The sequence below is a fragment of the Sebastes umbrosus genome, chromosome 12 (assembly GCF_015220745.1).
Source record: "Sebastes umbrosus isolate fSebUmb1 chromosome 12, fSebUmb1.pri, whole genome shotgun sequence".
Taxonomy (NCBI): Eukaryota; Metazoa; Chordata; class Actinopteri; order Perciformes; family Sebastidae; genus Sebastes; species Sebastes umbrosus.
This window is the reverse complement of record NC_051280.1, coordinates 1,209,499-1,237,306: the sequence shown is the minus strand read 5'-3', so window position 1 is coordinate 1,237,306 and position 27,808 is coordinate 1,209,499. Positions and strand designations below refer to the sequence as shown.

The 27,808-nt window shown below is 42.9% G+C and overlaps 1 protein-coding gene across 1 annotated transcript in view; it reads left to right on the top strand.

The window, feature by feature from the left end:
* Positions 1 to 18,627, top strand: part of cdh12a (cadherin 12, type 2a (N-cadherin 2)) — a 56,564-nt gene extending 37,937 nt beyond the window's left edge. The window contains exons 8-13 of the mRNA XM_037788593.1: positions 4,596 to 4,849; positions 6,807 to 6,943; positions 10,448 to 10,569; positions 11,006 to 11,120; positions 16,486 to 16,737; positions 17,751 to 18,627. Of these exons, the coding sequence (XP_037644521.1) occupies positions 4,596 to 4,849; positions 6,807 to 6,943; positions 10,448 to 10,569; positions 11,006 to 11,120; positions 16,486 to 16,737; positions 17,751 to 18,364 (1,494 nt within the window). The 3' untranslated portion in view covers positions 18,365 to 18,627. The remainder of the gene's footprint in view (positions 1 to 4,595; positions 4,850 to 6,806; positions 6,944 to 10,447; positions 10,570 to 11,005; positions 11,121 to 16,485; positions 16,738 to 17,750) is intronic.
* The last annotated feature ends 9,181 nt before the right edge of the window (positions 18,628 to 27,808 follow it).

Here is a 27,808-nt window from a genome sequence, read left to right as displayed (position 1 = left end):
AGGGTGGAGACAGAGAAAAGAATTAATTTTAAGTCATACTAATGTGATAATATTTTTATTAACTTAATTGGGATTTCTTTTTTTTTTCAAGCATAAACTTGAACATGTCTTGCTCCTGGAGGACCACAACATCTAGTTTCACTGATTTTAACGCTTCAGAACAGGAAATCAGTTCTCAGAATATACAGCTCTTCCAAAAGGAGTCATCTGAGCTTTGACCACCTCCACACTCACATTCACACACACACACACACACACACATAGGAAAACCCAGTGGAACACGCAGCGCACATGTCACATCCCATCAAGCAGTTTAACATCAGAGGGCTGTGGAGGCTTTTATTTCAGACTGTCCTCTAAATCAGAACAGACCCGACAGCTACTTTCTGAGCACGCTACTTTTACAGCTACGTCTCTTATTTTTGAAATGAGAAGCCATAAATCTCCGTCTCTCCGTGCTGACATCCCCAGAGTGGGAAACTGAGTACAAGTGTTTAAAGATAGTGTTTTGTCTGAATGCAGGATACCGTGAGAGGTCTGACTAGGTTCAGGGATGAGCAAGGGTAAAAAGGTAGGTTGCGGTTATTGTGAAAAGTGGGGAAAAAAATCTATATTGTCAATAAATGTATACTTTATGCATATTTTTCAATAAAATGTTATTTATAAAATAGGCATACATAGTACCTGTAGAAAATACTGCAGTAATAGACAAGAATATGCATATATTGAATCAATATAATATAATAGCTGAAAGAAATGTATTAGCTATGTGTCTAATGTGATCATTTTTTAAAATTTTGTGGAAGTACAATTTCAAGCTGATTAATGGTAAATGGACTCTAGTCCTCCGACCACTCAAAGCGCTTTACACTACATGTCAGCATTCACCCATTCACACACACATTCACACACTGATGGCTGAGGCTGCCATGCAAGGAGCCAACATGCCCATCAGGATCTAATCTAAATACTCATTCACACACCGATGGCTCAGCCTTCAGGAGCTGTTTGGGGTTCAGTGTCTTGCTCAAGGACACTTTGACATGTGGACTGGAGGACGTATTACAGATCCTCTAAAAACGTGCACACTGGAGGGTGTACTAATACTACTTGTATACATTGCAATATGCCATGTGGATTCCATACAAGATGTCCGATGTGTGTTTCTACCTGTTCTGGGTGGAAGTCTAACAGCCCAGACACACCAGGAACGTCAGGAGTGCGTGGCGGCTGCGTTACCTGTTGTTTTTTATTTCGGCGTCCGTGTTAACAGGTTAGAGCAGCCACACTGCCCGCGTGAGACGCGCGTCTCAGCTGCCTCTTTTTTAGAGAATAGAGGTCTCGCCTATTTTTGACGCGTGCCACACGCGTCTCACAGCAACAACAGACAGTGAAAGTGATCTATTGACTCTATTAACATCATATCTGCTACATTAGTACAGTTTACATGTCTCTATCTGTAGAATATGTTACGGAGATGAAAAAAAGTAAAGACTTATTTTTAAATCAACACTTCCTGCTTTCAATTCAAAATAAAAGCCCTCAAGCGTTTTTTCTGTGGACAGAATTCCTTCATTTGTTAACACAAAGCTTTAATTCTGAAATATGTGCCGGACAGTATTCTAGAACATGCATTGACTTGGAGAGCTCCATGAATGAATATGGTACGGAGTTTTAATTGTGGATTATTACTATTATTTACAAATTACCACACGTTTCTTAACCTTTCTTGGTCTAAAATAAATATAAATTATATTTATAATGAAATGAAATGGCCATTAAAAGGCAAACTCTATGTAGAAAGAAAGGGCTGACAGCAGCAGCTGCAGCAGCAGAAACGCAGCTGACACACAGCTGAAACGCAGCTGAAATGCAGCTGGTGTGAACACCCGACGCATGTATCACGCAGCTACCACGCCACGCAGCCGCCAAGCGCTCCTGAAGTTCCTGGTGTATCCGGGCTGTTAGTGCTGTTGTATTTGTGTGTCTCAGGCGGCAGGAATTGACAGATATATATATATATATATATATATTTTTATTGATTCATGAATTTGTTTAATTGAATTTGTGCTCATTCAAAGACAATGTAATGAAATGCTTTAAAACTGCTCAGTCATCCTTTTTTATAATGAAGAGGTCTTTGTTTCCCCGGCACAACAGAGTCATAACAGCAAAAAGACAATAAACAAAAACATAGGTATCAGAAAATTGTTATGTTAAACATCGGTATGGTATTGGCCCAGGCGATGCATCCCTATTAAGATCAATGTCATTGTGTAATACAGTGCTCAGTGACCTAATGACACAAAGGACAAGTGAATGAAATCAGGTAGTGTTCTCAAATGGTAATGATTGATATCCATTCACTTTTTGTCATAATTAATAGAAAACCACTCGTAATTGTGAGATACAGATCTTGCAATTACAAAGATCTTATAATTAGTAGATTCAAATTACAAATAATCTTTTAATTATTACCTCCGCCAAGGCCAAAGGTCTAGCAAGGAGGTAATGTTTTCACCGGCGTTGGTTTGTTGGTTTGTTTGTTTGTTGCTAGGTTTGTTGGTAAGTTGGTTTGTTGGTTGGTTGGTTTGTTGGTTTGTTGGTTGGTTGGTTTGTTGGTTGGTTTATTGGTTGGTTGGTTTGTTGGTTTGTTGGTTGGTTGGATTTTTGGTTTGTTGGTTGGATTGTTGGATTGTTGGTTTGTTGGTTGATTTGTTTGTTTGTTGGTTGGTTGGTTTGTTTGTTTGTTGGTTTGTTGGTTGGTTTGTTTGTTTGTTGGTAGGTTTGTCGGTTTGTCCGTTTGGACGATAACTCAAAAAGTCTGTGATGGATTTGAATTAAACTTTTTTGTTAGACAATAAGTCTCAATTATGTCCGAATGTTTTATACTGTTTTTATTTTTATATTGTAAAATAGGCGTTGGTGTAATGGATACCAAACTTGTGACCTTAGTGATGCTGAGTGAATAAACCCTTAGATGATGGTTCTATGAATGTCATTTACAATCTCCACAGGTTGTCCGGTAAGAACCTGAATATGATGACGATGTATCAATTAGTCCAGGTCACACACACTCTCTTTGAGATACCACTCATTTATTGATTGAAGATGGTTTTTAAATCCTTTTGTGAATATTGTGGATAGTGGTTACTAAATACAGAAAATAAAATAGAAAACATGAGCAGGTATTAGTAACATGAAGTAATAATAAACAAACAGTATTGAATGAAATACAATGCAAGCTAAACAGTTTAAACGGGAGTAAAAGGAGGAGAACACAGCCTTCTCAACTATAAGGGAGCGTCAACAAATAACAGACTCAGGCTCTCATGCAGTACTATGAGCAGAGTGCACACAGAGGGTGATATGATGATTTGTGCGACGGTCCCTTAATGACGGCCGCGTATGCCCGTTCACTGCGCTGTTCTAACTTAAATGGTTGTTGACACAGAAACACACAACTTATCATTCAAACTATTATAGAACACGAGCATGAGCATTATAACATGATACAGGTGACTTTAGAATTATTATAACGATGCAGTTACTAAACAATAGACAACTATAACAAATACTCACTTTCTCATGGACGCACAGGAAAGACCATATCAATAATAAATAGAAAAGAGTCCAGAAAGGTGCAACACTGATACTGAGCTGAGTTGGAGGACAAATGAGGCTTACGATCTGCGCAGAAGGTGATTGGAATAACAGCACTCTCTGATCATGTGAAGACCATGCGCCAAGCCACAGGCTATTGGTCCGTGCATGTGATTAATGCATGGGCTGGTGAGGGGATGCTTTTGGGTTAAACTGCTGCACCTTCTGAACATATATAATCAAGTTTATTTTGCTTGCTTTATATTTTCTTGTTTCCATAAAAATCAGTTTGTGAAGTGAAGTGAACAGGTTTAAATAACCTTTCTGAGCTGCCAGATATTAACAAATAAGAAATAACAGAAATACATTGATAATAAGATGGAATGTGTAAAATGATTCCATATGTATAATATTGCTCTATTTAAGAAAATGACTTCTTCTTCTATTCTTTGTCAAATGGTGAAGTCATGGAAACCGACATTATACTGAATATGCAGATGAACATTTGCCTGAGATCTAACACAAAATTATGTAACAAAATAAGGTTAAAATAGATTTCCCTACATCATGTAGTTTACATCGTGTCTACACAGAAGATGTGGTGTGAGCAGCACATCAGCAGGATGGCAGCAGCAGCTTCAGTCCTCCATTTGCATCTACACAGGATGCTTTCAGTCACAGTAGTTACTGTAGGTCATCCGTGTTTTTATCAGCTCTCAGAGCCCAATGGAAGAAAATAAACTTGAAGCGTAAAAATATGCAAATAGCGTGGTTAAAACACAAGCCATTGTGTAGACAGCTGGATCTGTAGAAGCATATCTGTTCCATCAGACATGTGAGAGAGATGACTGAAAAGCGCGGCTGAAACGGCTTCTGTATAGATCCGCTGTTAAGAGTTCTCACATGCTAAAATACCAATTGGAGATATCATTATTTTTTTTCTCTTTCATCCCTCCATGTCTCTCCATTCCTTTATTCATGTGTTTCTGCAGACTCTTGACTATGAGACCAAGAAAACATACACCTTCAAGGTTGAGGCGTCCAACGCACAGCCGGACCCCCGTTTCCTCCACCTGGGGCCCTTCAAAGACTCAGCGACAGTAAGGGTGAATGTCATGGACATGGATGAGCCTCCTGTATTCACCAAGCCCTCCTACTCTATGGATGTGTACGAGGACACTCCTCCAGGAGCCATCATTGGCTCTGTGACAGCTCAAGACCTGGATGCCAGCAGGAGTGCTGTCAGGTAAAAGCACCCTGAACCACACTGTCAAAGTACACAAGGAAACTTCAGTAAGATGTATGATTTAGATTTAGTATTATTTAATTTCCGGTCCTGGAGCCAGCTCCACCAGCACTTCCAAAATTCACACTTAGCCTTGTTATAGCGTAAGTGTTTATTAAGTGGAGATTTAAGCATCACTTAATTAAAACAGGTTGCTCCACACAAACAGTTCTTACGTAGTGTTACTAGCTAAATACTGTGTACACTAACCAACAACATCAACCAATCACATTTTAGGGAGCAGTCATATTCTACACTACATTGTACGACAAGACAGCAAACTTTAATACTCCTTTCAACCTTGACAAAGGCAGCACAGACCAGATCTACTCCTACCGTTCTTACCTTTCACAATATAAGCCCCAGACCTATACACTGCTTACCTGTTTACCAGAGGGAACTCAAATTCACTTGGAGCATTTCACGAAAAAGGAACTAAAGTAGCTTACACTGGTTGAGCCTCAGACAGACTGCCAGACACTGCACTGGGTCGATAGGATCCCAGTAGTTGGTAGACCAACCACTACAATTGAAAATGTCCAATTTCCATTTGCCACATGCATACAGTCTTTTCCGTCTTCACAGGAAACAACTTGGTTAGGTTTAGGCAACAAAACTACTTGGTTAGGTTTATGAAAAGATTGTGGTTTTGGTTAAAATAACTATGGAAATTACATGACAAATCAATAAACGTTGACTTCTGGTTTCACACGGGGCACCAACATCGGTCTCCTGGCTAAAAGTCCAGTATTTTGGACCCACCCATCCAATCTGACCTCTTCCCTACGTGAAGTTTGTTGCTCTTTATACTTCCTGGTTCACAGTTAAGTGGATTACATATGAATTGATTTTGTGGGATATATACGAATTACAGTACATTACTTTTTGAGGGTTTGCTATGAACAGTGTGTGAGAACGGCCTGGATTATTACACAGGAGGCCAGCCTTGTCTATTACTACTTATTTGTTTAATTACATTTTGAAATGAAACGTAGTTGCTGATTGGCTTATGTTCGTTGCCAATATATTTTCTTTCTCTTTCTATCTATATGTACCACCCTAAATGTATAAGGATGTGGTCAGGGTGAATGGTGGGCACACAAAGCACAGGGCGTTGACACTGTAAACCCGGATTCACATCCTGAGTGCATGCGTAGTTCAGTTATCTTTGGTTAAGGGTAGGGATAGCTTGTGGTTATGTTAACGTGTTAATAAATAAACTCCTCTCACTTTTGACTGTTTCAGTATTTAACCAAAACCGAGATCTTTGTCTTATCTTAACCAAGAGTTAAGATAAGACAACTATTATGAATTTTAATTATGCTTTAGTTTCATTTTGGGACTTGGCAAATACGTTAAAAACAACACAACGTAATCTAGGTGTAGCATTATATTTTTTTCAAAATGTATAATTTCTAGGAGACAGGGTTGAGGAGACTAAAGGTCATGTCCTTCTTGTACCAACAATCAATATTGATTTCCTATAGCTGATTTCCTATTCCTAGAGCTGTGAGTTTTACTTGCCTAAACCTAACCAGACCTTAACCATAGAGGTGTAATTTCAGAAAACATCCATATGATCCATGATCCATACATCCATATGGTATTTTTGAAGGCATGGCAGAAACATTATGTACACCAAGTCTGCATTGAAGCTTTAACAATGTTACATATGTCATTGTTTAAAAATAAATACAGCTCTACAATTGAGTGAGTCATAGTTATGGGAGTCCAAAACTGACCTGCAAAACCTGCACTTTGCTGATTTTATTGGGCTCTCCTGTGGCAAAAGTTGTCTTTACAGTGCCCCACTGTGGGAGTGAGAGCAGTTCTCAAAGCTGGGCCCTCTGATGACCGAGCACTCAGCCCATCACTGTAACTTGTTTCCCTCTCATGTGGACTGCTCTCATCTCTACAGGTATTCCTTGGAATGGCAGACAGAGTCTGACAGCTGTTTGGACATTGACACTGTTGAAGGAACCATTTCCACTAATGAATACTTGGACAGAGAGACAGCTGTTCAGCACAATATCACTGTAGTGGCAACCAAAGTCAGTAAGTATTCCACACTGCATCTGAAACAAAGCATACATACACAGCCCAGAGCTGATCATCCAAACAGAAAACAATGTGTTCTGTGACATCACATTATGAACTTTTTTGCATAAGCCATTCAATGTATTGACATTCTCTAGTTACCTCTCCACATAATAGTATTCATTTAGGTTTCTGACTTTCCTGCATGCGAAATCGTATACCAATGCACAATCTGTCCAGAATTTATCTTAAAGGTCCCATATTGTAAAAAGTGAAATTGTCATGTCTTTTTTTATTATAAAGCAAGTTTAAGTCCTATATAAATACTGTGAAAGTTTTGAAACGCTCAATCCATGGAGAAATACACACAACCCATTTCCGGTTGCAGAGTATGTGAATGACATCAGCTGGCAGGAAGTAATAATGGACCTAAACTGTTACCTAAAGTGCATTTCAACGGCACTGCGTTGCTGTTAGACAGTATGAGGAAAATAAAGTTGTTGTTTTTTACATTACAGCATGTAAATATGTTCTAGTAGAAACAAAACATACAAGTATGAACCTGATAATGAGCAATATGGGATCTTTGAATTGGACTAATAGGGCCCGAGCACCGACCATGTCAGTCCTGTGAGGACCTATTGAAACTGAAAGAATTGTTATTATTTATCTCTCAAATAAATCACATTTTTGAGGGCCTTAAGGTGCTCAAAAACTCACTAAAGTTGGCATATGTATTAGAACTGGCAAACATTTTGATATTTTAGGGGTTTTCGTGCTTGGGTGTTGCAAAATGTCTCGATAGCGCCCACTACAAAGTTGGAAAAATTGAGCCCCTCATTCAGGTTTCACCAACATGTATGAAATTTGGAAGGCAGATGTAACATGTGGAGGCGCACAACAAAGCCTCTTGAAGGTATACCCAAAACCCAAACGGAAGTCGGCCATTTTGAATTCAATGTGCCATTTTCGACGATTTTTAGCTTCTTACAGGCCGTGTAAAATAACAAACTCCTCCTCGAGAATTCATCTGATTGACTTGGGTCAGGATCATCCAAAGACCTTAACGATGAAAAATTATAAAAATCCAGAGTTTTCTTTCTTTTTCACAACCTTGTCGTGGTGTGGCGGCCATTTTACGCCATTCACCATGAAAGGAGGAAGTTGTTGTAACTCCAATGTACATGGTCCAATCCGACCCAAATTTCCCAGGCATGATAGTCTAATCAGAGACCAATCCGCGGGACAGATATTAGTAACAGGTACAAGTCTGAAGTAATCAAAGAATAAGCAACCAACTGAAAGTTAAGGTGAGAAGATTAGTTTTAAGTTTGGATTTAAAGGCCTCAACAGAGTCACTGTCTGGTGTCAGCAGGGAGGTTATTCCAGAGGAATGGGGCCCAATAGAAAAAGGCCCTTTGGTGTGCTGACTTCTTATTAACTCTGGGGACAGACAGGAGCCCTGAGAGCAGAGAGCACAGGATGGAATATAAGGTTTAAGGAGATTAGACCTATAGAAGCACCTTAAAGTCTGATCTAACAAAGATATGAAGTCTATGTCTATGACGTCTATGAACGGAAGCTAAAATTAAGCAAGCATCCAATCACTCCACTTTGTTCACTCCAGCAGAAAATGTTTTCCTTTTGGAAGAATCCAACAGTTACAAGGACATTTTACTAGCAAAATTTAGCAAAGAGTGTGACAACACATTAAACTTAGTATAAAAGCACAGGGCAGTACAGCCCTGTGGCAGAGCTGAGCTGCTGAGGGATCAGTACATTTGCTAAGTCATCAATCGGACTCGGGAAAGGATTTTTTGGTCAAATAAAAACAACTGACAAAGACCTCACCTCTGTATAATTTCATTAGGTTACTGTAAACTCTTTCCCCTCTTATTGCTCATTTCACAACATTATTTGCAAACCACAAGTTATGAGCCATGTTTTCTTCCTTTTTTGTCTTGTTGGTGCCACGGCACATCTGTCACAGACTGGGGCGGACTGACTTCAGTGCGCCCCAACCGTGTCGTGCCGCAGCCCATGTTAAAGGCGCCAGAGGTCTGCGGCGATGTCGGCAACCCACCCGACCCATCTTGAAACACGGACCTAGGAGTCTAACGCACGCACGAGTCAGAGGGTGCAAACAAAACCCCGTGGCGCGATGAAAGTGAGGGCCGCCGTGCGCCGGCTGAGGTGGGATCCTGGCCCAGCGGGGTAGGGCGCACCACCGGCCTGTCTCGCACGCACCGTCGGGGAGGTGGAGCGTGAGGATCCGAAAGATGGTGACGAGGGTTAACACCGCGCTGCTGTACAGTGGTATCGGAGCCGTTTTACGAGTACTAGTACATGAGCACAGTATCGAACCCGATACCCGATACTGGTATCGATATCGGTACATCCCTATTTGAAACCATTGGCAGGAATACGTATTGTGTCAGCCACATGCGCATACATGTGTCCGTATTCTCGTAACAATTTGCAATAGCACTTTTTTAGGAAATTTTACTGCAGTGACATCAAGTACAACTCACTTATCAGTATCAAGTAAAATGTACTTGCCACTAAACGTAACATTTCTGAAGATATTAAGTAAATCTTACTTAGTTATGGTTAAGTGTATATAAATTATATTTATTTTAACGTAAAGTCTATTTAATTTTTTCATAGACAGGAACGTCTCCATCACCATCAAAAAAGTAAATCTTATATATCTGCAATATTTACCTTTATGAAGTAAATAAGTATATTTTATTATACTTTGTTCTGTTTGACATTGTCAGTTACTTAGTTGTATGAAGTTCTATTACTCACTATAATTATGTAAATGTTGCTAATTTTCTTTTGATAAATGTTATGAATTTAATATAATTTTATCACAAATCTCACAAATAAAACACAATGCAATTTAAATGTTTATTTTGTCAACATGAAACATTAATGAATCACTAATGTTCGCATCACCAGTAAAGTCTGAAACTAAGTGCTTGTATGGCCTTGGCTCAGAGGTAGAGCGGGTCGTCCACCGATCGGAAGGTCGCCGATTCAATCCCCAGCTCTCCCGGGTCACATGTCGAAGTGTCCTTGAGTAAGATACTGAACCCCAAACTGCTCCTGAAGGCTGAGCCATCGGTGTGTGAATGAGTATTTAAATCAGATCCTGATGGGCAGGTTGGCACATTGCACGGCAGCCTCTGTCAAATGTGTGTGTGAATGGGTGAACGTTGACATGTAGTGTGAAGCGCTTCGAGTGGTCAGAGGACTATAAATGTCCTATAAAAGTGAAATTCCATTTACCAGTTACCATTTATGTCTAAAGTCCTTGCAAGATCTTTCTTAAAACCCACTCCACTGTCAAGCTTGACATTCCCTAAATGCCACTGATTCAGATATAAAATATAACCATTTGTTTAACATTCCAAGGGGCGGCTCACCTGGGTTAGGTAAGATCTGTATGTTGGATTAACACATCAGACTGTGTCACTGAGTGTATAGTTATATATGACTTCATGTTGACCCTTACAGACGACCCACTGCTGTCTACTAAAGTGTCGGTGACAGTCAACGTCCTGGATGTGAACGAGTTCCCTCCTGAGCTGGTGGTTCCTTCAGATACCTTCGTCTGTGAAAACACCAGAGTGGGACAGGTAAACTGAACTGTATCTGCTTAAAATGATTTCTTGATTGTGTATGGAGAAAATGAGAAACACATACAAAATGGTTTGGAACATGCTTAACACATAAATGAGATGTATGATTCTGAGATCCGGGTTACCTCATGTTATAGTCGTACATTCTCCTATGAAATTGTTTGAATGTCCTTATTCAGATAAAAAAAAAAAAAAAAAATATGTGTAAAAAGTGGGTTTTGCATATAATTGAATTGTATATTAAAATGGAATATGTACCTCCAGACTAAAGGGAGAGGAGGAAGTTTAATTTAATTTAATTTTCCTCCCTGATGTTTCCCCTACCAGCCAAGAGACTTCAACTAGCAATTTTTAATTCACAAACCACCAACTTTTCTCCTGACTTTTCTCTGATGTGCCAAGCACATTTTCTCTTTGTTCGTTCCCTAACCAGGTGATCCAGATGTTTAGCGCTGTGGACAAGGACCTTCCTCCTGTTGGCCAGAGGTTCTTCTTTAAGTCCCCCAAAGAGCTTCGCAACAGGAACTTCACTGTTCGAGATTTTGGAAGTAAGTTCCTCTCGTGTGCAGGTAATTTGAGCGTGCTGCCTGGCTTGACGAATGTTCTAAGTGTAGACATTGCTGTTTCTGGGGTGCGGTTTGCTGCTACCCTACATCTCTCCAGGACCTCGACCAGATTGGCCTGGACTTGGTCATGACGCCACTTGAAGCGTCCCTCGGTCAGCGTCCCTCGGTCAGCGCCACCTTGCATCCTGACGAGCTTAGAGAAGAGGACCAAAGGTTGCTGGTTCAAATCCCTGGCCAGATGGCTCAAAAATCTGGCAAAATGAAAGCTGGCAACAGGAGGGCTTTCAGAGTCAAGTTCAGTAGCAAGCTCCTGTCACTGGGCGCTCAGGTGTTTGCGTATCGGGTGTTTGGATGGGTTAAATGCAGAGGATTAACAGCAACCTGAAAATACATATGTACAGCATATCATTCATACAGTAGCAATGCTTGATGAGGGTAAATAAGCAGTGCTTGTTGAGGGTAGATAAGCACTACCTACTACCTAATAACTTATCAACTTTGTCGGCAAAGTTATCACTGAAATGGTTTGCAATGTCCTTTGCTTTTATTAAGAACATGCCATTAACATCAATGATTGAAAGTGCATTATTCTCGGCTCTACTCATCATTTCATTTAAGGTTTTCCAAAGTTTATCACCATCATTCTTCCTCTCCTGGATTTTGTTTTGATAATATGCTTTTCTCTTCTTTCTGTTTAACTTTGTAACTTTATTTCTCATTGCATGTGCCACTTTTCAGTTCCTTTAGACTCTATTGCAGCCTTCTTTAGCTCATCTCTTTTACGCATACACTCCCTAGGTTCATCATCTATCTATGATGCCTCATTAGATTTTACTGTATATTTTCTCAATGGGACATGTTGATCAGCCACAGAGAGACATAGTACAGTAAATACCTTGAGGGCTTTTTCCACATCATTTACTGACAACAATTGGTTCCATTCAATATTCTCTATATCTCTTACAAAATCATTTTCACAAAATCTTTTATAGGACCTGTCATACAATACTTTAGGCCCAGTGTTGGGAGTTATGGTTTTTCTTACTGTAGCAACGATGTTATGGTCACTAAACCCCACAGGAACAGATAATGCATTGGAACATCATTTGATGTTATTAGTAAATATGTGGTCAATACAAGTTGCAGATGTTTGCTCAGCATAATTGCAATAAACTCTAGTCGGCTTGTTCACATTCTGAGTTAAATTACAGATGAGTGCAGCGTTGTTCAACTTTTTTCTCAATGGGCATTAATTGGACAGCCAATCAATATTTAAGTCGTCAACATTTCTTTACCAATATCTGTTGCCTTTATCAACACAGAACATAATTCATCAACATATTGCACGGTTGCACTTGGGGGCCAATAGACACAGCCAACAATAAATGTTTTACAGTGAGCAAGATGAACTTCCAACCAAAGAGACTCAATACTAGGCACCATCAGGTCCAGTCTAACCTTGGTGAGAATATGGCTTTGATTATATATAGATCAACGCCTCCCCCCAAAAATATTCCTATCATTTCTAAAAATATTATAACCTGGTATGGCTACCCCCATGTCTGTTATTGAGTGGTCTAAATGTGTCTCAGAGACAGCAAGTACATTTCAGTCAGGACCACTTTAGTCAAAGAAACTTATTTCCATGCAGTAATGTATACAGTATATTTGGCGGTATGGCTCTGCTCTGGGACCTCCCTGCCCATCCACGCACATACGCGGATCCACGTGCCTACGTGTTAGCATAAGGCAAGGAGAGCACACCTCCTTGCCCTTCCATGTGGATAAATGGAAAGCCAAAGGCAGGGAAAGCAGCAGCAAAGACCCCCAAAATAGAGTATGCGCAGTGTTGCGTTCTGGTGGCAGTACGCATGATTTGCAGAGGAGGCGAATGTGTGAGGCAAACCAAGCTCGGGACATGGGCTTACCCTCTTCTGTGACAAAGAGTGGCTCTCGTTGGCTGGCTTGAAGTCGGCATCTCAGATAGTGGATCATGGAAGACGGGACAAAAAGCGGAATTAGACTCAGAGATTAAAACAGATGTTCCTTCCTATCTCTATCAGTCTTGAGTGTTTTAAAAATACCGTGATATAGTGAGTGGTAATGGTTACGTCAGCTATAGTGAGATCATGCAAAGGATCGAAAGATTTAGTGCGTGTAGTGAACTTGCCACCTCTAAGAAACCTGAAAAATGCCGTGAGGAAAACAGTTTCTAACAACAGGCCTGTGTAAGCATCAAAGCACCCTTTATGGAGGACGGCTGCAAGGGTTTGGCTTCTCAGATTGTGAGAGATTGCAGCAGCAGGAGGAAAGAATGGGATCCCAGTGGAGATTTGGACTGCACTTCCCAGAGATCTCCGCGGGACTGTGATGTCATCGAAGCTCGATGGGATGACGTCATCAATCTGCGGCGCGAACGCAGACCACATTGGTAATGCCGCAGCTGTAGAGGTGGATGGCCCGTCCGTGTTTGGAAGAGCCCGGCTTGCTGGAGATGCCGACACGGACTCCAGTTCTGTAGCTTGGACAGCTGGGGCTTTGACAGCTGGAGCTCGGATCAGGGCTCGAATTGGGGCTCGGACTGCTGGAGCTCGGACCGGGGCTCGGACCGCTGGAGCTCGGACCGCTGGAGCTCGCGCTCTTTTGGAAGGCAGCTCAGCAGTGGAGTTGCAGTGGAGTTTCGGAAACTGTGTATCCCCTTTCTCAGCGGCTTTCCTGGGAGCGCAGGATTTGGAAAGATCTGCTGGTGGGGTTTCACCATGGCCGCTTTCCAAAAACATTTCAAAAAGCTCTTCAAGAGAAGAACCGACAGGAGCCCTGATGTGGTTTTCGAACAGGACTTCTAGGAGCCTGGACACTGGCCATTCGGAAATGCTGGGAGCAGAACTTGAATGTCTACATATCAGACGCGAGCTCTGGCAGATAGGGACTGGGCTCTCTTTGCCGATGGCTTCCTCTGCCTCGGTTTGCTGTTGTTGTGACTCCATAGCCCAGTCGTCCAGCCATGGGACCTCATCATGGACGGAAATCGACTTGACGAGCAGCAGGTTAAGTTGAAGCTTATATGTGGAAAATCTGGTTGCTCTCATGTGTGCGAGCGGCTTGTAGAGGAAGCAGCAAAGGTAGGCAGGCTGAAGCAGCTTAATTAAGGCGCCCTGTAGGAAATTTGCCAATGAATGCATAGAGGGGAATCAGCTGATGCATCAGCTGATTGGGCTGGCTTAAGATCGGCTGCTATCAGCTGATAGCTGTCATATGAGCAGAGCTTGACATCATGGCCTGCCTGAACTAACGCTACGCTCGATTTATATTTTCACTATTAATTAAACCAGAAATTTCACTTATCTTCATCTTCAACCTCTTATCAGGGGTCGGGTCGCGGGGGCAACAGCTCCAGCAGGGGACCCCAAACTTCCCTTTACATACAATACAATGCCATTTATATCATATCATTATATGATCTGGGTGGCTTCTCTCTGCTCAGGCACTGCTCCTTGGCTTCACAATTAGGCGGTCGTAGCTGATGATGGCATACTCTCCTCTAATAGCTCAGCTTTTCTCTTCCTCACTTGTTCAGAGAAGTCCTCACTGATGTAAATTGAGGTGTTCTTCAGGTTGGATCTTGCGATGGCCTTGCTTAGCTGTTTGTCCTTGAAAGGCAACAGCTTGATCACCACTGATCTTGGCTTTTCACTTCCACCTCTGAATTTCCCATTCTTCTGAGCTCTCTCAATTTCCACAGAGGCATCCAGCTGAAGTTTTGTGGTGAACAGTTCTTGTACTTTGGACTCTGTTTCAGCCCAGGTTTCATCAGCTTTATCAGGTCCAAGTCCACGGATCACTGATCACGGGATTATTTCTCCTACACTGATTCTCTCATGTCCCTTCACAGTTTGTCCTGAATTCAGTTCATCAATCTGTCGGGATATGTCCTTAGCCTCACTCTGTTGGGCTTTTTGGTGCCTAGTAGACGGAGTATGTTAGCAGGTTTGCAGAGGTTGGCACCAGTGGAATATAGGGTGGAGGATTTGCTTGGAAGCGAGGACGCGGTGGAGGGGAGAAAGGTGATTTTTAGGTTTCTGATCAACACTAGATTAATTAAGAGACTGTAGTAGAGTAGGGGTTGTGGACGGATAAATCCAGAAGGAAGCAGCAATGCAACACAAAGGATGCCAGCTGCTGTAAAACCCCAAATAATAAGAAGAAGTAAACAGTGTTGGCCGCGGTCGGAGGACGCGGGGGAGACCGTAGCTTTGGTCTCCAGGACCGGAGTCTCTGCTGTACTCTGCTCCTCTGCTCCTCTGCCTGCCTTCACTCACACACCGCGCTCGTTCTCGCTGTCTCGCTCCACTCTCACGTGCATGCTGCTCACTCCACACTGCAGAAGAGTTAGTTTAGCTCTGAGAATATCTAGAGAATGTACAGTGGACGTTTGTGCAGAAATAACTGCTGCAGCTCCTCCAGACCAACAGAGGTTTCCCGTGTCTTGTGAAGTGACGGGGCTCCGCAGAGAGAAACGTTATCGTCTCCGATCAAAACTCCGGTGTCTCCCCTGTTCCCTCCGGCCGCGGTCGGGAGGCTGAGGCAGGAAAAACCAACACTAGGATCAGCATTGATTCATGGAGAGACCTTCGTCTGGTCAGCTAACATTACTGCCAAGCAGCTGAAATATAGAGTGATATTGTGCTTTTAGCTGATGTGTGTCGCCTCACTGTTTTGATCAATGCTCGTTCATGTCTATGTAGAGCGAGCACAAGCGCCAGCAACAGGACGCTGACTTGAGCCCGTCTGAGGACGACCCAATGATATCAATTCTGATAGTTGTATTATCATTCTTTTACATCCACTACTATTGGTTTTGTGTTATTAGTCCTACTTGTATTAGTTATTACAGCTGCTGGGCTATTATTGTGGCTGCTTCTCTCTCTCTCTCTCTCTCTCTCTCCCCCCAACCGGTCTCGGCAGATGGCCGCCCGCCCTGCGCCCAGTTGTGCTCCAGGTTTCTTTCTAGTAATCGGGGAGTTTTTCCTGGCCACAGCGCGCTTGGTGGATCTTGTTGGGTCTCTAAACTATGGTGTACGGTCTAAGACCTGCTCTATATATAAAGCGTCTTGAGATAACTTCTGTTGTGATTTGACGCTATACACAAATAAATTGAATTGAATTGAATTGAATTGACTTTCGTTAACTTAACAGCCACAAGTGTTGCTGTTAACAAGACATTTCTAATTCTTACAAACAGTCCTTTTAAGCATTGATCAGATTTTTCTCAGAGTGTGTGACAATGAAAATAATGACTATGTGGGAGCTTGTTAGTGATGTAACATCACCCTCTGTTGGTTTCCAGACAACACCGCTGGCATTGTGACTCGACGCACAGGTTTCCAGCAACACCTGCAGAATGTCTACGTTCTTCCAGTTGTGGTTGAAGACAGCGGTTATCCTGCCCAGAGCAGCACAGCCACCCTCACAATCCGAGTGTGTTCCTGCGAGGCGGGAGGTTCCCTACTGGCCTGCTCAGCTGAGGCCATCTTCCTGCCCGTGGGCCTCAGCACTGGAGCTCTGATGGCTATTCTGCTATGTGTAGCTCTGCTGATTGGTAAGCTCATCGTTCTGCTATCACATAACTACAACATAATGATAGACACTGTTCATAGGACTAAAACCAACATAGTATATCATACATTTGGCAATTTTTGGCAAGGTATCCTGGCCAAGATAGGCAGCAGCACAGCTACATGGTCAAAGACATAAAACAAACAATTGAAAACGAAGACAAAGAGCAAACTACAGAATTATAAGGTATCAAAAAACATTCATCAACATTCAAAACATCCGCAGCCAGATGTGCTTGTTTCCAAGTCATTTAGAAGCACTTTAAAGACATTCAGTCAGACCAGCTCTCCAAGTTTCAATTCGTTTTGTAGCTGTTTCCAAGAAGAGGGAGCACCCGACTGGAACGCCTTTTTTTCCCAGTTCAGCACGAATTTGGGGACAGTTAATAGGATTAATGGAATATCCTAGCTATGGCTCATTAGTACAAATAACACTGCTGGTTTAAATGTGTATGATAAAGTGGAAGTAACGTGTGATATGAAGTGAAGTTAAACGTGAAAAAAAGTTAATTTTAATTTCTACAATCTGGCTCCAATTCACCACCTTACCATCTACGTCGGCAATTTCCCGCCCCCATAATGTGCGTATGCATGGGTCAGAGTTTCCCTAAGTGTGCATTCTCCCGTCAAGTTTGTTTTTATAGATCACAACTTTTGCGTAGTAAGTGGCGTACGCAACGGTTATAAATGAGACCCCAGATAACTGAACGCGCATCAAAAGTAGAAAAAAAATCAAAGGAAGCTCTATGATTTGTGGAAAAAAGGACAAAATAATACTGATGCAGTGGTGTATGTGATGTTTTTTCCTCAGAAAGTGTGGATACATTTATGTGAAGGAGATTATTATTATAGTTTATTCTGTATATCCCTTGTCTCCAAGATTACAGATACAGAAAATACACTGCAAAATAAAGAAAGAACGAAACTGGGCCAAATGTACAAGCATATATAGATATTTTTCCCCTAACCCATCATGCATTTGCTTTGTGTCTTGCAGGCATGGCGGGATTATACATGGGCCAGAGGCGCCGCAAAGAGAAAGAGACTCTGATGACATCAAAAGAGGACATCCGTGATAATGTCATTCACTATGACGACGAGGGCGGCGGCGAGGCGGACACTCGTGCTTTCAACATGGGCACTCTGCGCAACACACACTCACAGCACACCAGCACTCGCAGCAGAACCTCCAAGAATGAGAAAAATGGCTACGGAGACGGGGTTCTGTTGCATCTCATCAGCCGCTGCGACGACGTCAGGTCACCTGACATCCATCGTCAAACGGCCAGCGTCATCGCTGCCGTGAACAACGAGGCCACGCTCTCCTCCCGTGGCAGAGCGACGGAGGGCAATGCTGAAATAATCAGGGAGTTCATCGCACAGCGGCTGGAGGAGAGTCAGCAGGGTTACGCCGCTCCACCCTATGATTCACTGGCGACGTACGCCTACGAGGGTGACGGTTCGGTGGCTGGTTCGCTCAGCTCCATAGAGGAGTCGTGGGTCATTGACAATTCAGGGGATTTTAGCTCCCTTGGTGACTGGGGACAGCCATTCAAATCACTGGCTTTTAACCTGGACAGACAGCCGCCTATTCTGACTGAGGAGAGCTGAGAAGAAGCTGGACAGCAGAGAGACTTTGGGAGGTCATGTGGGAATTAGCTTACTTTTCTAGACATGATTTTTTACTGGGACAGGCACTGGCTAGAACAATGTGAGGACTTTTTAGAAAACTGTTGATGTGAAGTAGAGTTGTGGACTGGTTAGCTCGAGAGCAGATAAACTAGCTACAGTTGCTCCTCAAAGTGCCTGAGGCACTACTGTATATGTTTACATGTTTTTTTAATTCATGTTACTTAATAAAATGATCTTCATGTGATATCATGATTTCATCATCAAAATATTTTCCGAACAGTTATTTAATCAGAAAATCAAATGTGGTTTTCTTTGCAATGTCGGTCAGTCGGTTCCTGACTTTGGTGATGCCCTAACCTTTCTTCTAGCACCTCCATGAGGTGACACTGTGAAGCTACTGCTTCTTGGTACAGACATTCATGATGAATTCTTCATTTTTCTTCAAACTTTATATTTGTGTGTAATTTTTTGTTTTATGACCAAATATTTGCAGAACTAATGACATTTCCTTTAGTGCTAATTGGCTAATGTTAGCATGCTAATATGTTAAACTAATGTGGTAACCTCAGCATGTTAGCATTGTCATTGTAACAATGTTACAATGTTACCTACAACCTCGCAGAGAGAGCAGAGTCTTGTTTCTTATTTTATACCATGTGTAGATTGTCCCATTGTCCCATTGTTTTTACACTTTATTTGCTCAGCAGCTGCCAAGCCAATATTTTGAAATGGCAACCACCAGACAAAGCTTGACAAAACCAAATTACTTGACATCCATTTGATAAATTAATTTGTCATCAGTGTGGTCTGAACCACTGGAAAAGCGGGTTATTTATGACGATAGTTTGACACCGGGTGCTGCTGCGCCGTGTTCCGGCTGCGATGTGGCCGCTGGAGCTCATCAATTTGGTCCCTGTAGCAACTCATAATGTAATAACTGCACATAATGCGATAACTTAAATGTAATAAAAGCTCATAATGTAATAAAACCCTGAGCGCATAACGTAATAACAGTTTTGTTCATAATGTAATAAGTTATTACACTATGAAAACATTATTAAATTATAAACTTAGCAAAATAAAAAGGTGAATAATTGAATAAAATCAGCACATAATGTAATAATTTAAAAAAAGAGTACTCTCCTTGTCTTCTTAGAGCAGATGAACCCTCAAGTTTTATATGACACACGTGGAGGAGTTAATTTAAAGCAAGTGGACTTTGCCTGTTCGGTCAAGAGGACATTTTCATCAATCAGTTCCATATTGATGAATCCTCTTGGATGTGAGACTACAAGATATCCAGCGACCTGGACCAATGAGAACCTTTACAGAGATGATGCTGAATTGAATATACTGATGATTCTCATATAATTGTTCAATACATAATTATTCCAGTTCTTCAGTATTTTTTTTGGAGTATAGGAGCCCTTCTTACATTACATTAAATACATGATGCAAGAGGCATATTTACTATTAACCCAATGTTTACTTTGTAACATGTACATCAACATTTTACAACTAGAAACACAACAACAGTCCATTCTGGGCGACTGTAGAAACATGGCGGCCAGCTCCGTGAAGAGGACCCGCTCCGTATGGAGATAAACCAGGCTCATTGTAAGGTAACGGAAACACAGAGATTCTTAGTTTCAGGTGATTAAACACTAAAGACTAGAATGGCACTCGGAGAGCGCAGACCTCCGCCATGCTGCCCGAGAACGATAGCCCCCCCTCTCCGTTCAGCTTGCGCCATCATCCACATGTGCATCCATCCATCTATCTTCAACCGCTTATCCAGGGTTGGGTCGCGGGGGTAACAGCTCCAGCAGGGGACCCCAAACTTCCCTTTTACGGGGCACATTAACCAGCTCTGACTGGAGGATCCCGAGGCGTTCCCAGGCCAGTGTGGAGATATAATCTCTCCACCTAGTCCACGGTCTTCCCCGTGGTCTCCTCCCAGCTGGTCGTGCCTGGAACACCTCCCTAAGGAGGCACCCAGAGGGCATCCTTACCAGATGCCCGAACCACCTCAGCTGGCTCCTTTCAACGCAAAGGAGCAGTGGCTCTACTCTGAGTCCCTCACGGATGACTGAGCATCTCAAACTATTTCTAAGGGAGAACTATGAACTGGCTGAATCACATGACTAAAACAACCAATGAAAACAATAGTAGGCCATAAACAACATAATAATGAATGACCACTAAAGGGAGACAAATACTAAAAGATAGATGCTAAGTTTTTATATACTCTACTTCTATCATAATGTTCGAAGCCCTTACGTATACACTTTAACAATATATTTTAATTCATTAATTAATGAATTATTAACTATTGACCAATTTAGATCCGATGTTAGGTCAGGGCTGGACTGATGTGGTGTGGTGTGGTGGCGGCTCGTCTGAGAATAGAGCCCTCTGTACCCTGACCAGTAATCTGGACTGGTTCTGGGCTCTGTGGGGGATCAGACAGGTTTTATGTACATTGAGGGAAGATGGATCACTCCTTCTTATCTTTGAATTTATTATGGCCCTCCCTCTCTCTCTCTCTCTGCCACTATGGATTTCTTGTTGGGTCTCTAAATTATAGAGTACGATCCAGATCAGAGGTCTGCACTACGAAGCAGGATTTCAGGGTTTTCCGTCCTACGAAGGTGGATCACTTCTTACCGGGGTAGATCACCATGGTAACTGATGCTGAACAGCTAACCTGCTCCGGAGCAGGTTATGTTCCAGATAAGAGATCAACTTGTATAAAGGCACCTCCTACTGACCAATCAGAGCTCAGTGTGCAGATCATATGGTAATATTACACAAATATGAGTGAGTTACAGTCATAATTCAGTCTAAAAACAGCACAGTTTAAACGGACAGATGCAGGAAGGACAGCTGGATTTATGCTGTTGGTGTTTACTGCTTTGAATTATGTTTTTATATTTACTTTATTTGACCTGCTCTTGAGTCCGTTTCACACCGCCTGAGACGGAGACGCAGCTGAAAGGTTGAAATAGTCATACACGCCACATCTTTCTTAATGGGCATAATGAGGTGTAATCCATTCATCCTTTACATGTCGTAAAGCTATTTATATCTCGACGACTATATCTGACTTTTGAGTCTTCCGTTAAATTAATAACGCATTCACACATCGGTAGTTTTTTCTTTTGCCAGCTGTCCTTCCTGCTTTTGGCAGCTTCAGCTGTGTTACTGTTAGTCTGGATTATGTGTTTAATTTCTTCGTATTTGTCTAATACCCCTTTCACACTGAGGACTCAACCAGGGTTGAACCAGGTTTGGTTGTGTATATGAAAGGGTTAACCCGCGTTGATCGACCCACCTTTGCAACCCAGGTCGAGAAGTGGGTCAGACCAGGGTTGAACCAGGGTCGATTTCGATGTGAATTGTGCATTGACCAGGGTCGCTAACAACGGGGCGGGACCAATCATGTCATTGGTTGGAAATGAGGGCGCACAGTCGTGACGCAATTGTCATAGGTCGCCGTGGCTCATGAACAAACAGAGCGACGGCAGTGGGAATGTTTTCAGCTACGTTACACTGGAAGAGAACAACTAACGGTTATATTATGGATATATGGCAAGATTTTGAAGTGCAGGAGCTCCTGGCCGTCCGCGGAGAGGAAGAAATGAAGCGGTAGATGACCGGTACGGTGAGGGACGGCGTAGTGTACGTGAATATAGCAAGGCTGCTTAACGAGAGAGGCATCTCTCGTACACAAAAACAGGTCACCAACAATTGAAGGCTCTGAAGAAACATTACACCAAAGTGCATGACCACAACAAAAACAAGAGTGGTGTTGGGTGAGTGGACTGGCAGTATTACGATCTATGCAACCGCATTTTCGGACACACTGCTCTTGCCAGTCCGGCACAGCTCTCCTCTAGCTCTGGACACACAACCGAAGAATCGCCATTGCCATCGCCATCGCCACCGCCCTTCGCCATCGCCACCGCCTTCAACCTCTTCATTTAATGAGGGAGAGAGAGATGAGACGTTGGACATGGCTACAGAGGAGTCAGAGCTGGAAAACACCAGACCACGGACTCCATGTCCCTCACAGTCAAGTGGTAAGTTGAAATATGCATTCAGACAGTTCTATACTACCACAGTGTAGAAATTCAAATAAAGTAAAGTAGTATAGGTGGAGCTGTAGTGGAGTACAAGTATAAAGTAGAAGGAAAATACTCAAGTAAAGTACAAGTACCTCAAAATTGTACTACTAAAGTATTTGAGTAAATGCACTTAGTTACAGTCCATCACTGTGCAATACAAATGTTTATGTCTCAGTTTCCCTACTTCTACCTATTGCAACAAATTACCTAATTACTCTTCCTGTTTTGTGTTGCTAGGCTACACGGCACCTTCTCGTAAGCAGAAGAGAACGAAGATGGAGCAAGTGGCCGAAGCCTGGACCAAAACAATGACGGAGAAGCTGCGGGAGATGGATGGAAATATGCAGATAAAGGAGGACGAGAGGCAGCAGAAATTTCTGGAGCAGCACGCCCGGGCCACACAGCGCGCTTCAGGCTCGCCTGACGGCAGCGTCACGTCGTGGCCGCGTCATGCCCACCTAGGGTGTTCACACTAGACGCGAGTTACCCACGTCTCGGGAGCGTCTCAGCTACCTGTCAGCTGTGTTTTTGCTGTTGCTGACAGCCCTTTCTTTCTACACAGAGTTTGCCTTTTAATGGCCATTTAACTTCATGATAAATGTGATTTATATTTATTTAAGACAAAAAAGGGTAAGAACTGTGTGGTAATTTGTAAATATTATTAAAAACAAGCAAATAAATTCATACATAAATATTAATATATAGCCCATATAAATCCCTCTTTTCTGTCAGTGAAGAGGGATTTCTATGGGCTATATATTAATATAAAAAACTGCGCCTTGATGGAGAAAAACACCTGAAGTATTTCAGAATGAGCGCTGAACAAATGGACAATTTACTTTCATTGATTGGAGCTGACCTGACCAGGCAGACAACAACTTACAGGGCTGCTATTGAACCAAAACAGCGGCCAGGTAATTATAACTATTTCAATTTATGGACCTGCATTAATAAAGACCAGAGTAAATATAAGTAAAGTGGGTTTTTTTATTATTATAAAACAAAGCAAAATAAAAAGTTTCGTTATTTGTTAACCTTTAGAAAACGAAAATTATTATTAAATATCTTAAAAAAAATTAAATAACACCTCTAAAAGAAAGAACAATAAGGTTATGTGGTGTTTGTTGAGAGAGAGAGAGAGAGAGAGAGAGAGAGAGAGAGAGAGAGAGTGCATCAGAAAAATACTGCCCATCACCTGATGTTCTTATAACCTATTAACCCAGTCTATTATATTTATAGCATATGTAGGGTTTCTGCTATGACTACTACAGTGTTTACAAAATTAAAAGCCTGTACTATATTAACTTGATGGAAACCTGCAAGTACACCACTGCTTTATTTAGAGTATTTCAGAATAAAAGCATTATGTTAACGAATGCATGATTCTGTGCACTAAAAACGCTAGAGGCCTTTTATTTTGAAATCTAGATAGGAAGTATAAAATATTGATGGTCAGTGACATATTCTACAGATGTCTAGACATGGAAACTGTAGTAATCTTGCTGGTATGATGTTCATATACTGTCAATAGATCACCTTCACTCTCTGTTGCTGCTGGGACACGCAGCCGAGAGGTAAGCGGCTCGCGTGTAAAATAGGCGAGCCTTCTATTCTATAAAATAGACGCGCGTCTGACGTGCGTCTCATGCGGGCAGTGTGTCCACTCTAACCTGTTAACATGGACGGCGAAATAAAAAACAACACGCGACGTTGCCGTCACGTGAGCATGAAGCGGGCTGTGTGCTCCAGGCTTTAGAGGGAGCTGCAGAATACATTCATCTCTAAGCTAACATAGATAAATCAGCAGAACCGAGAGCATCAGACTTTCGTCCTTGACCGTTTGTTGGAGAGATTCCCCACCACCTCACCATCACCGTCCAACAGCAGGTACCGGAGCTACGAGGATTTTCCAAGCTACCAGCAAACAACGGAGGAGACAAGCTATTTTGGGCCAGCCAGTGTTAGCACACCGTGCAGGCCAAACTCACGCTACAGCCAGCTGTGATTGCATCTGTTTGCATAAAAAAAAACATTTGCACATTTCTACCTGTACCTGTACTTTTTAACTTTTTAATTTTTCAAATAAACATACATAAATATCCATCTGTTGCCTGTTTAATCTGTTCCAAAGAAACAAACCCAGCTCATATTGAAATGTTTTGACATTATTGAGCAATTAGCAAACTTCATGAAATATAAACCCATTTTATTACATCTGGACAAGCTCTTACATTATCCAACAGTTGCCACATGCCCAGCTGAAAAACTTCTATATTTAGTTTTACTTATTACTATAAGTAAAGTACTTTATATACTACTATTATTACTTATTTTACTTACTATACTTATTTAGTTTTACTGGAAGAACATTTTGATGCTAATACTTTAGTACTTTTTCTTTAGTACATTTTTATAGATAAATGGGTACTGTATATGGGAGAAAAGGTTTGCCGGTGTAGACTTATAAAGAATCTTTATTGCACTCACTGGAAAAAAATGTTTTGCAGACATTACAGCTCCACATAACACAGTACAACGTAGTTGAACATTTTACAAGGTTTAAGTTTTGCATTTGTGCTCAGAATAACAATTACTTCACATTTGTTACATACAAATTGTCAACACATTATTCACTGGACCATTGTTGTGAGGTTTCCTGCTATAGTGTCACGGATGAGGTTGGGAGAGCTGTCTATCTTTCCATCATAGGCGGGCGCACTCGGTTGCATGAAGTTGTTTGCAGCTTCAGTGTTCCAGTCAGGCAAGAAATTGTCTTTCTGAATTCTTAATATACATTATGCAGTATACAACAAGCTGCAATTACATCTGGTATCACACAAAGGTCAATGTCATTCCTCTTCATCAAACAATGCCACCGTCCTTTCAGGCACCCAAAGGCATTCTCAACCACCATCCTAACTGAACTGAGGGTGTGGGTATTTTGAAACTGTGTAGCTGAGAGTTGATGATGCTGGGTGTACCCTTTCATAAGCCATGGCTTGATGGGGTATGCTGCATCACCGATTATTTGGACAGGGACTTCCACGCCATCAACGACCGTGGATTTCTGGAAAAGAAGGAATGAAATAAGGTTATTCATATGCTATTGTGTTTCACTCTGCAGCTCAAAGTTGTAGATGGCCACTGAACCTAGCTCATTCATATGCTATTGTGTTGTACTGTGCTGCTCAAAGCTGTAGATGGCCACTTCTACTACACTACAATCCAGATGCAAATATTGTACTATTTACTTCACTACATCAACTTGTTTTCACACTGTGGTATTACTACTTTTATCTGCGTGAGTGCCTGGACCGCACGGACTGGGAGATGTTTAAGACCGCCACTGACAGTCTTGACGAATACACAGATGCTGTGACGTCGTATATCAGCTTCTGTGAGGACAGCTGTACCGACACGCACCAGGGTTTGCTACAACAACGAGAAGCCCTGGTTCACAGCCAAGCTCAAACAGCTTCGTTTGGTTAAGGAAGAGGCATTTAGGAATGGTGACAGAGAGGGCTTTAAAGAGGCTAAAACACGTTTGGAAAGGCGGTGAGGGAGGCCAAACGGCAGTATTCTGAAAAATTAGAAAAACAATTCTCAGCCAATGACTCTGCCTCAGTCTGAATAGGGCTGAGGCAGATCACAAACTACAAGCCCAAACAGTCACACTCCACAAATGACCTCCGACTTGCAAATGAGCTGAATGAGTTTTACTGTAGATTTGACGGACGAAGTACCAGCAGCCCAGACTGCATCTCCTCTCCCCCCAGCCATCAGCCATCAGCAGTTAACACCGTTAACACCAGCACCCCCCAACTTTCTCCACAAGCACCCAGCCAGCACCCAGCCTGTGCACACCCCTCCCCCCCCTTCACACCTCTTTCCATCCAGGAGGGGGAGGTCAACAAGCTCTTCAAAAGACAAAACCCCTGCAAGGCAGCCGGCCCAGACGCTGTCTCACCTGCAACCCTGAAACACTGTGCAGACCAGTTGTCTCCAGTGTTTACAGGGATCTTCAACACATCACTGGAAACCTGCAGGGTGCCTGCCTGCCTGCTTCAAAGCCTCCACCATCATCCCGGTCCCCAAGAAGCCAAGGATCACAGGTCTTCAGGATTACAGACCTGTCGCTCTGACCTCTGTGATAATGAAGACCTTTGAACGCCTTGTGCTCCACCACCTAAAGACTATCACCAACCCCCTGCTGGACCCACTGCAGTTTGCCTACAGAGCCAACAGATCTGTAGATGACGCAGTAAACATAGCCCTCCACTACATTCTCCAGCACCTGGACTCCCCTGGCTCCTATGCCAGGATCCTGTTTGTGGACTTCAGCTCCGCATTCAACACCATCAGCCCAGCTCTGCTACAGGACAAACTTTCCCTGCTGAGCGTGCCTGACTCCACCTGCAGGTGGATCACAGACTTTCTAACTGACAGGAGTCAGCACGTAAGGCTGGGGAAGCAAGTCTCCGACACCCAGACCATCAGCACCGGTGCCCCCCAAGGCTGCGTTCTCTCCCCACTGCTCTTCTCCCTGTACACCAACGGCTGCACCTCCAGACACCAATCTGTCAAGCTCCTTAAGTTTGCAGACGACACCACCCTCATCGGCCTCATCTCCGAGGGTGACGAGTCCGCTTACAGATGGGAGGTTGACCATCTGGCATCCTGGTGCAGCCAGAACCACATGGAGCTCAACGCTCTGAAGACAATGGAGATGGCAGTGGACTTCAGGAGAAACTCAGCCCTGCTCCCCCCCCCCTCATCCTGCGCGGCTCCCCAGTCAACACGGTGGAGTCGTTCCGTTTCCTGGACACGACCATCGCCCAGGACCTCAAGTGGGAGCTAAACATCAGCTCCCTCATCAGTAAGGCCCAGCAGAGGATGTACTTCCGGCGGCAGCTGAAGAAATTCAACCTGCCACAGACCATGATGGTGCACTTCTACTCGGCCATCATCGAGTCCATCCTCACCTCCTCCATCACCGTCTGGTTCGCCGCTGCCACCACCAGGGACGAGGCCAGGCTGCAGCAGGTCATCCGTGCTGCAGAGAAGGCGATCGTCTGCAACCTTCCCTCCCTCCAGGAGCTGTACACCTCCGGGACCTTGAGGAGGGCAGGAAAGATTGTGGCCGACCCCTCCCATCCAGGACACCATCTATTCCAGACTCTGCCATCTGGCAGGAGGTTAAGGTCCATCAGGACCAAAACCTCACGCCAATAAAACAGTTTTTTCCCCATGGCAGTGGGGCTCTCCAACAGCCCCTCCACCCCCCCACTATCTCTCT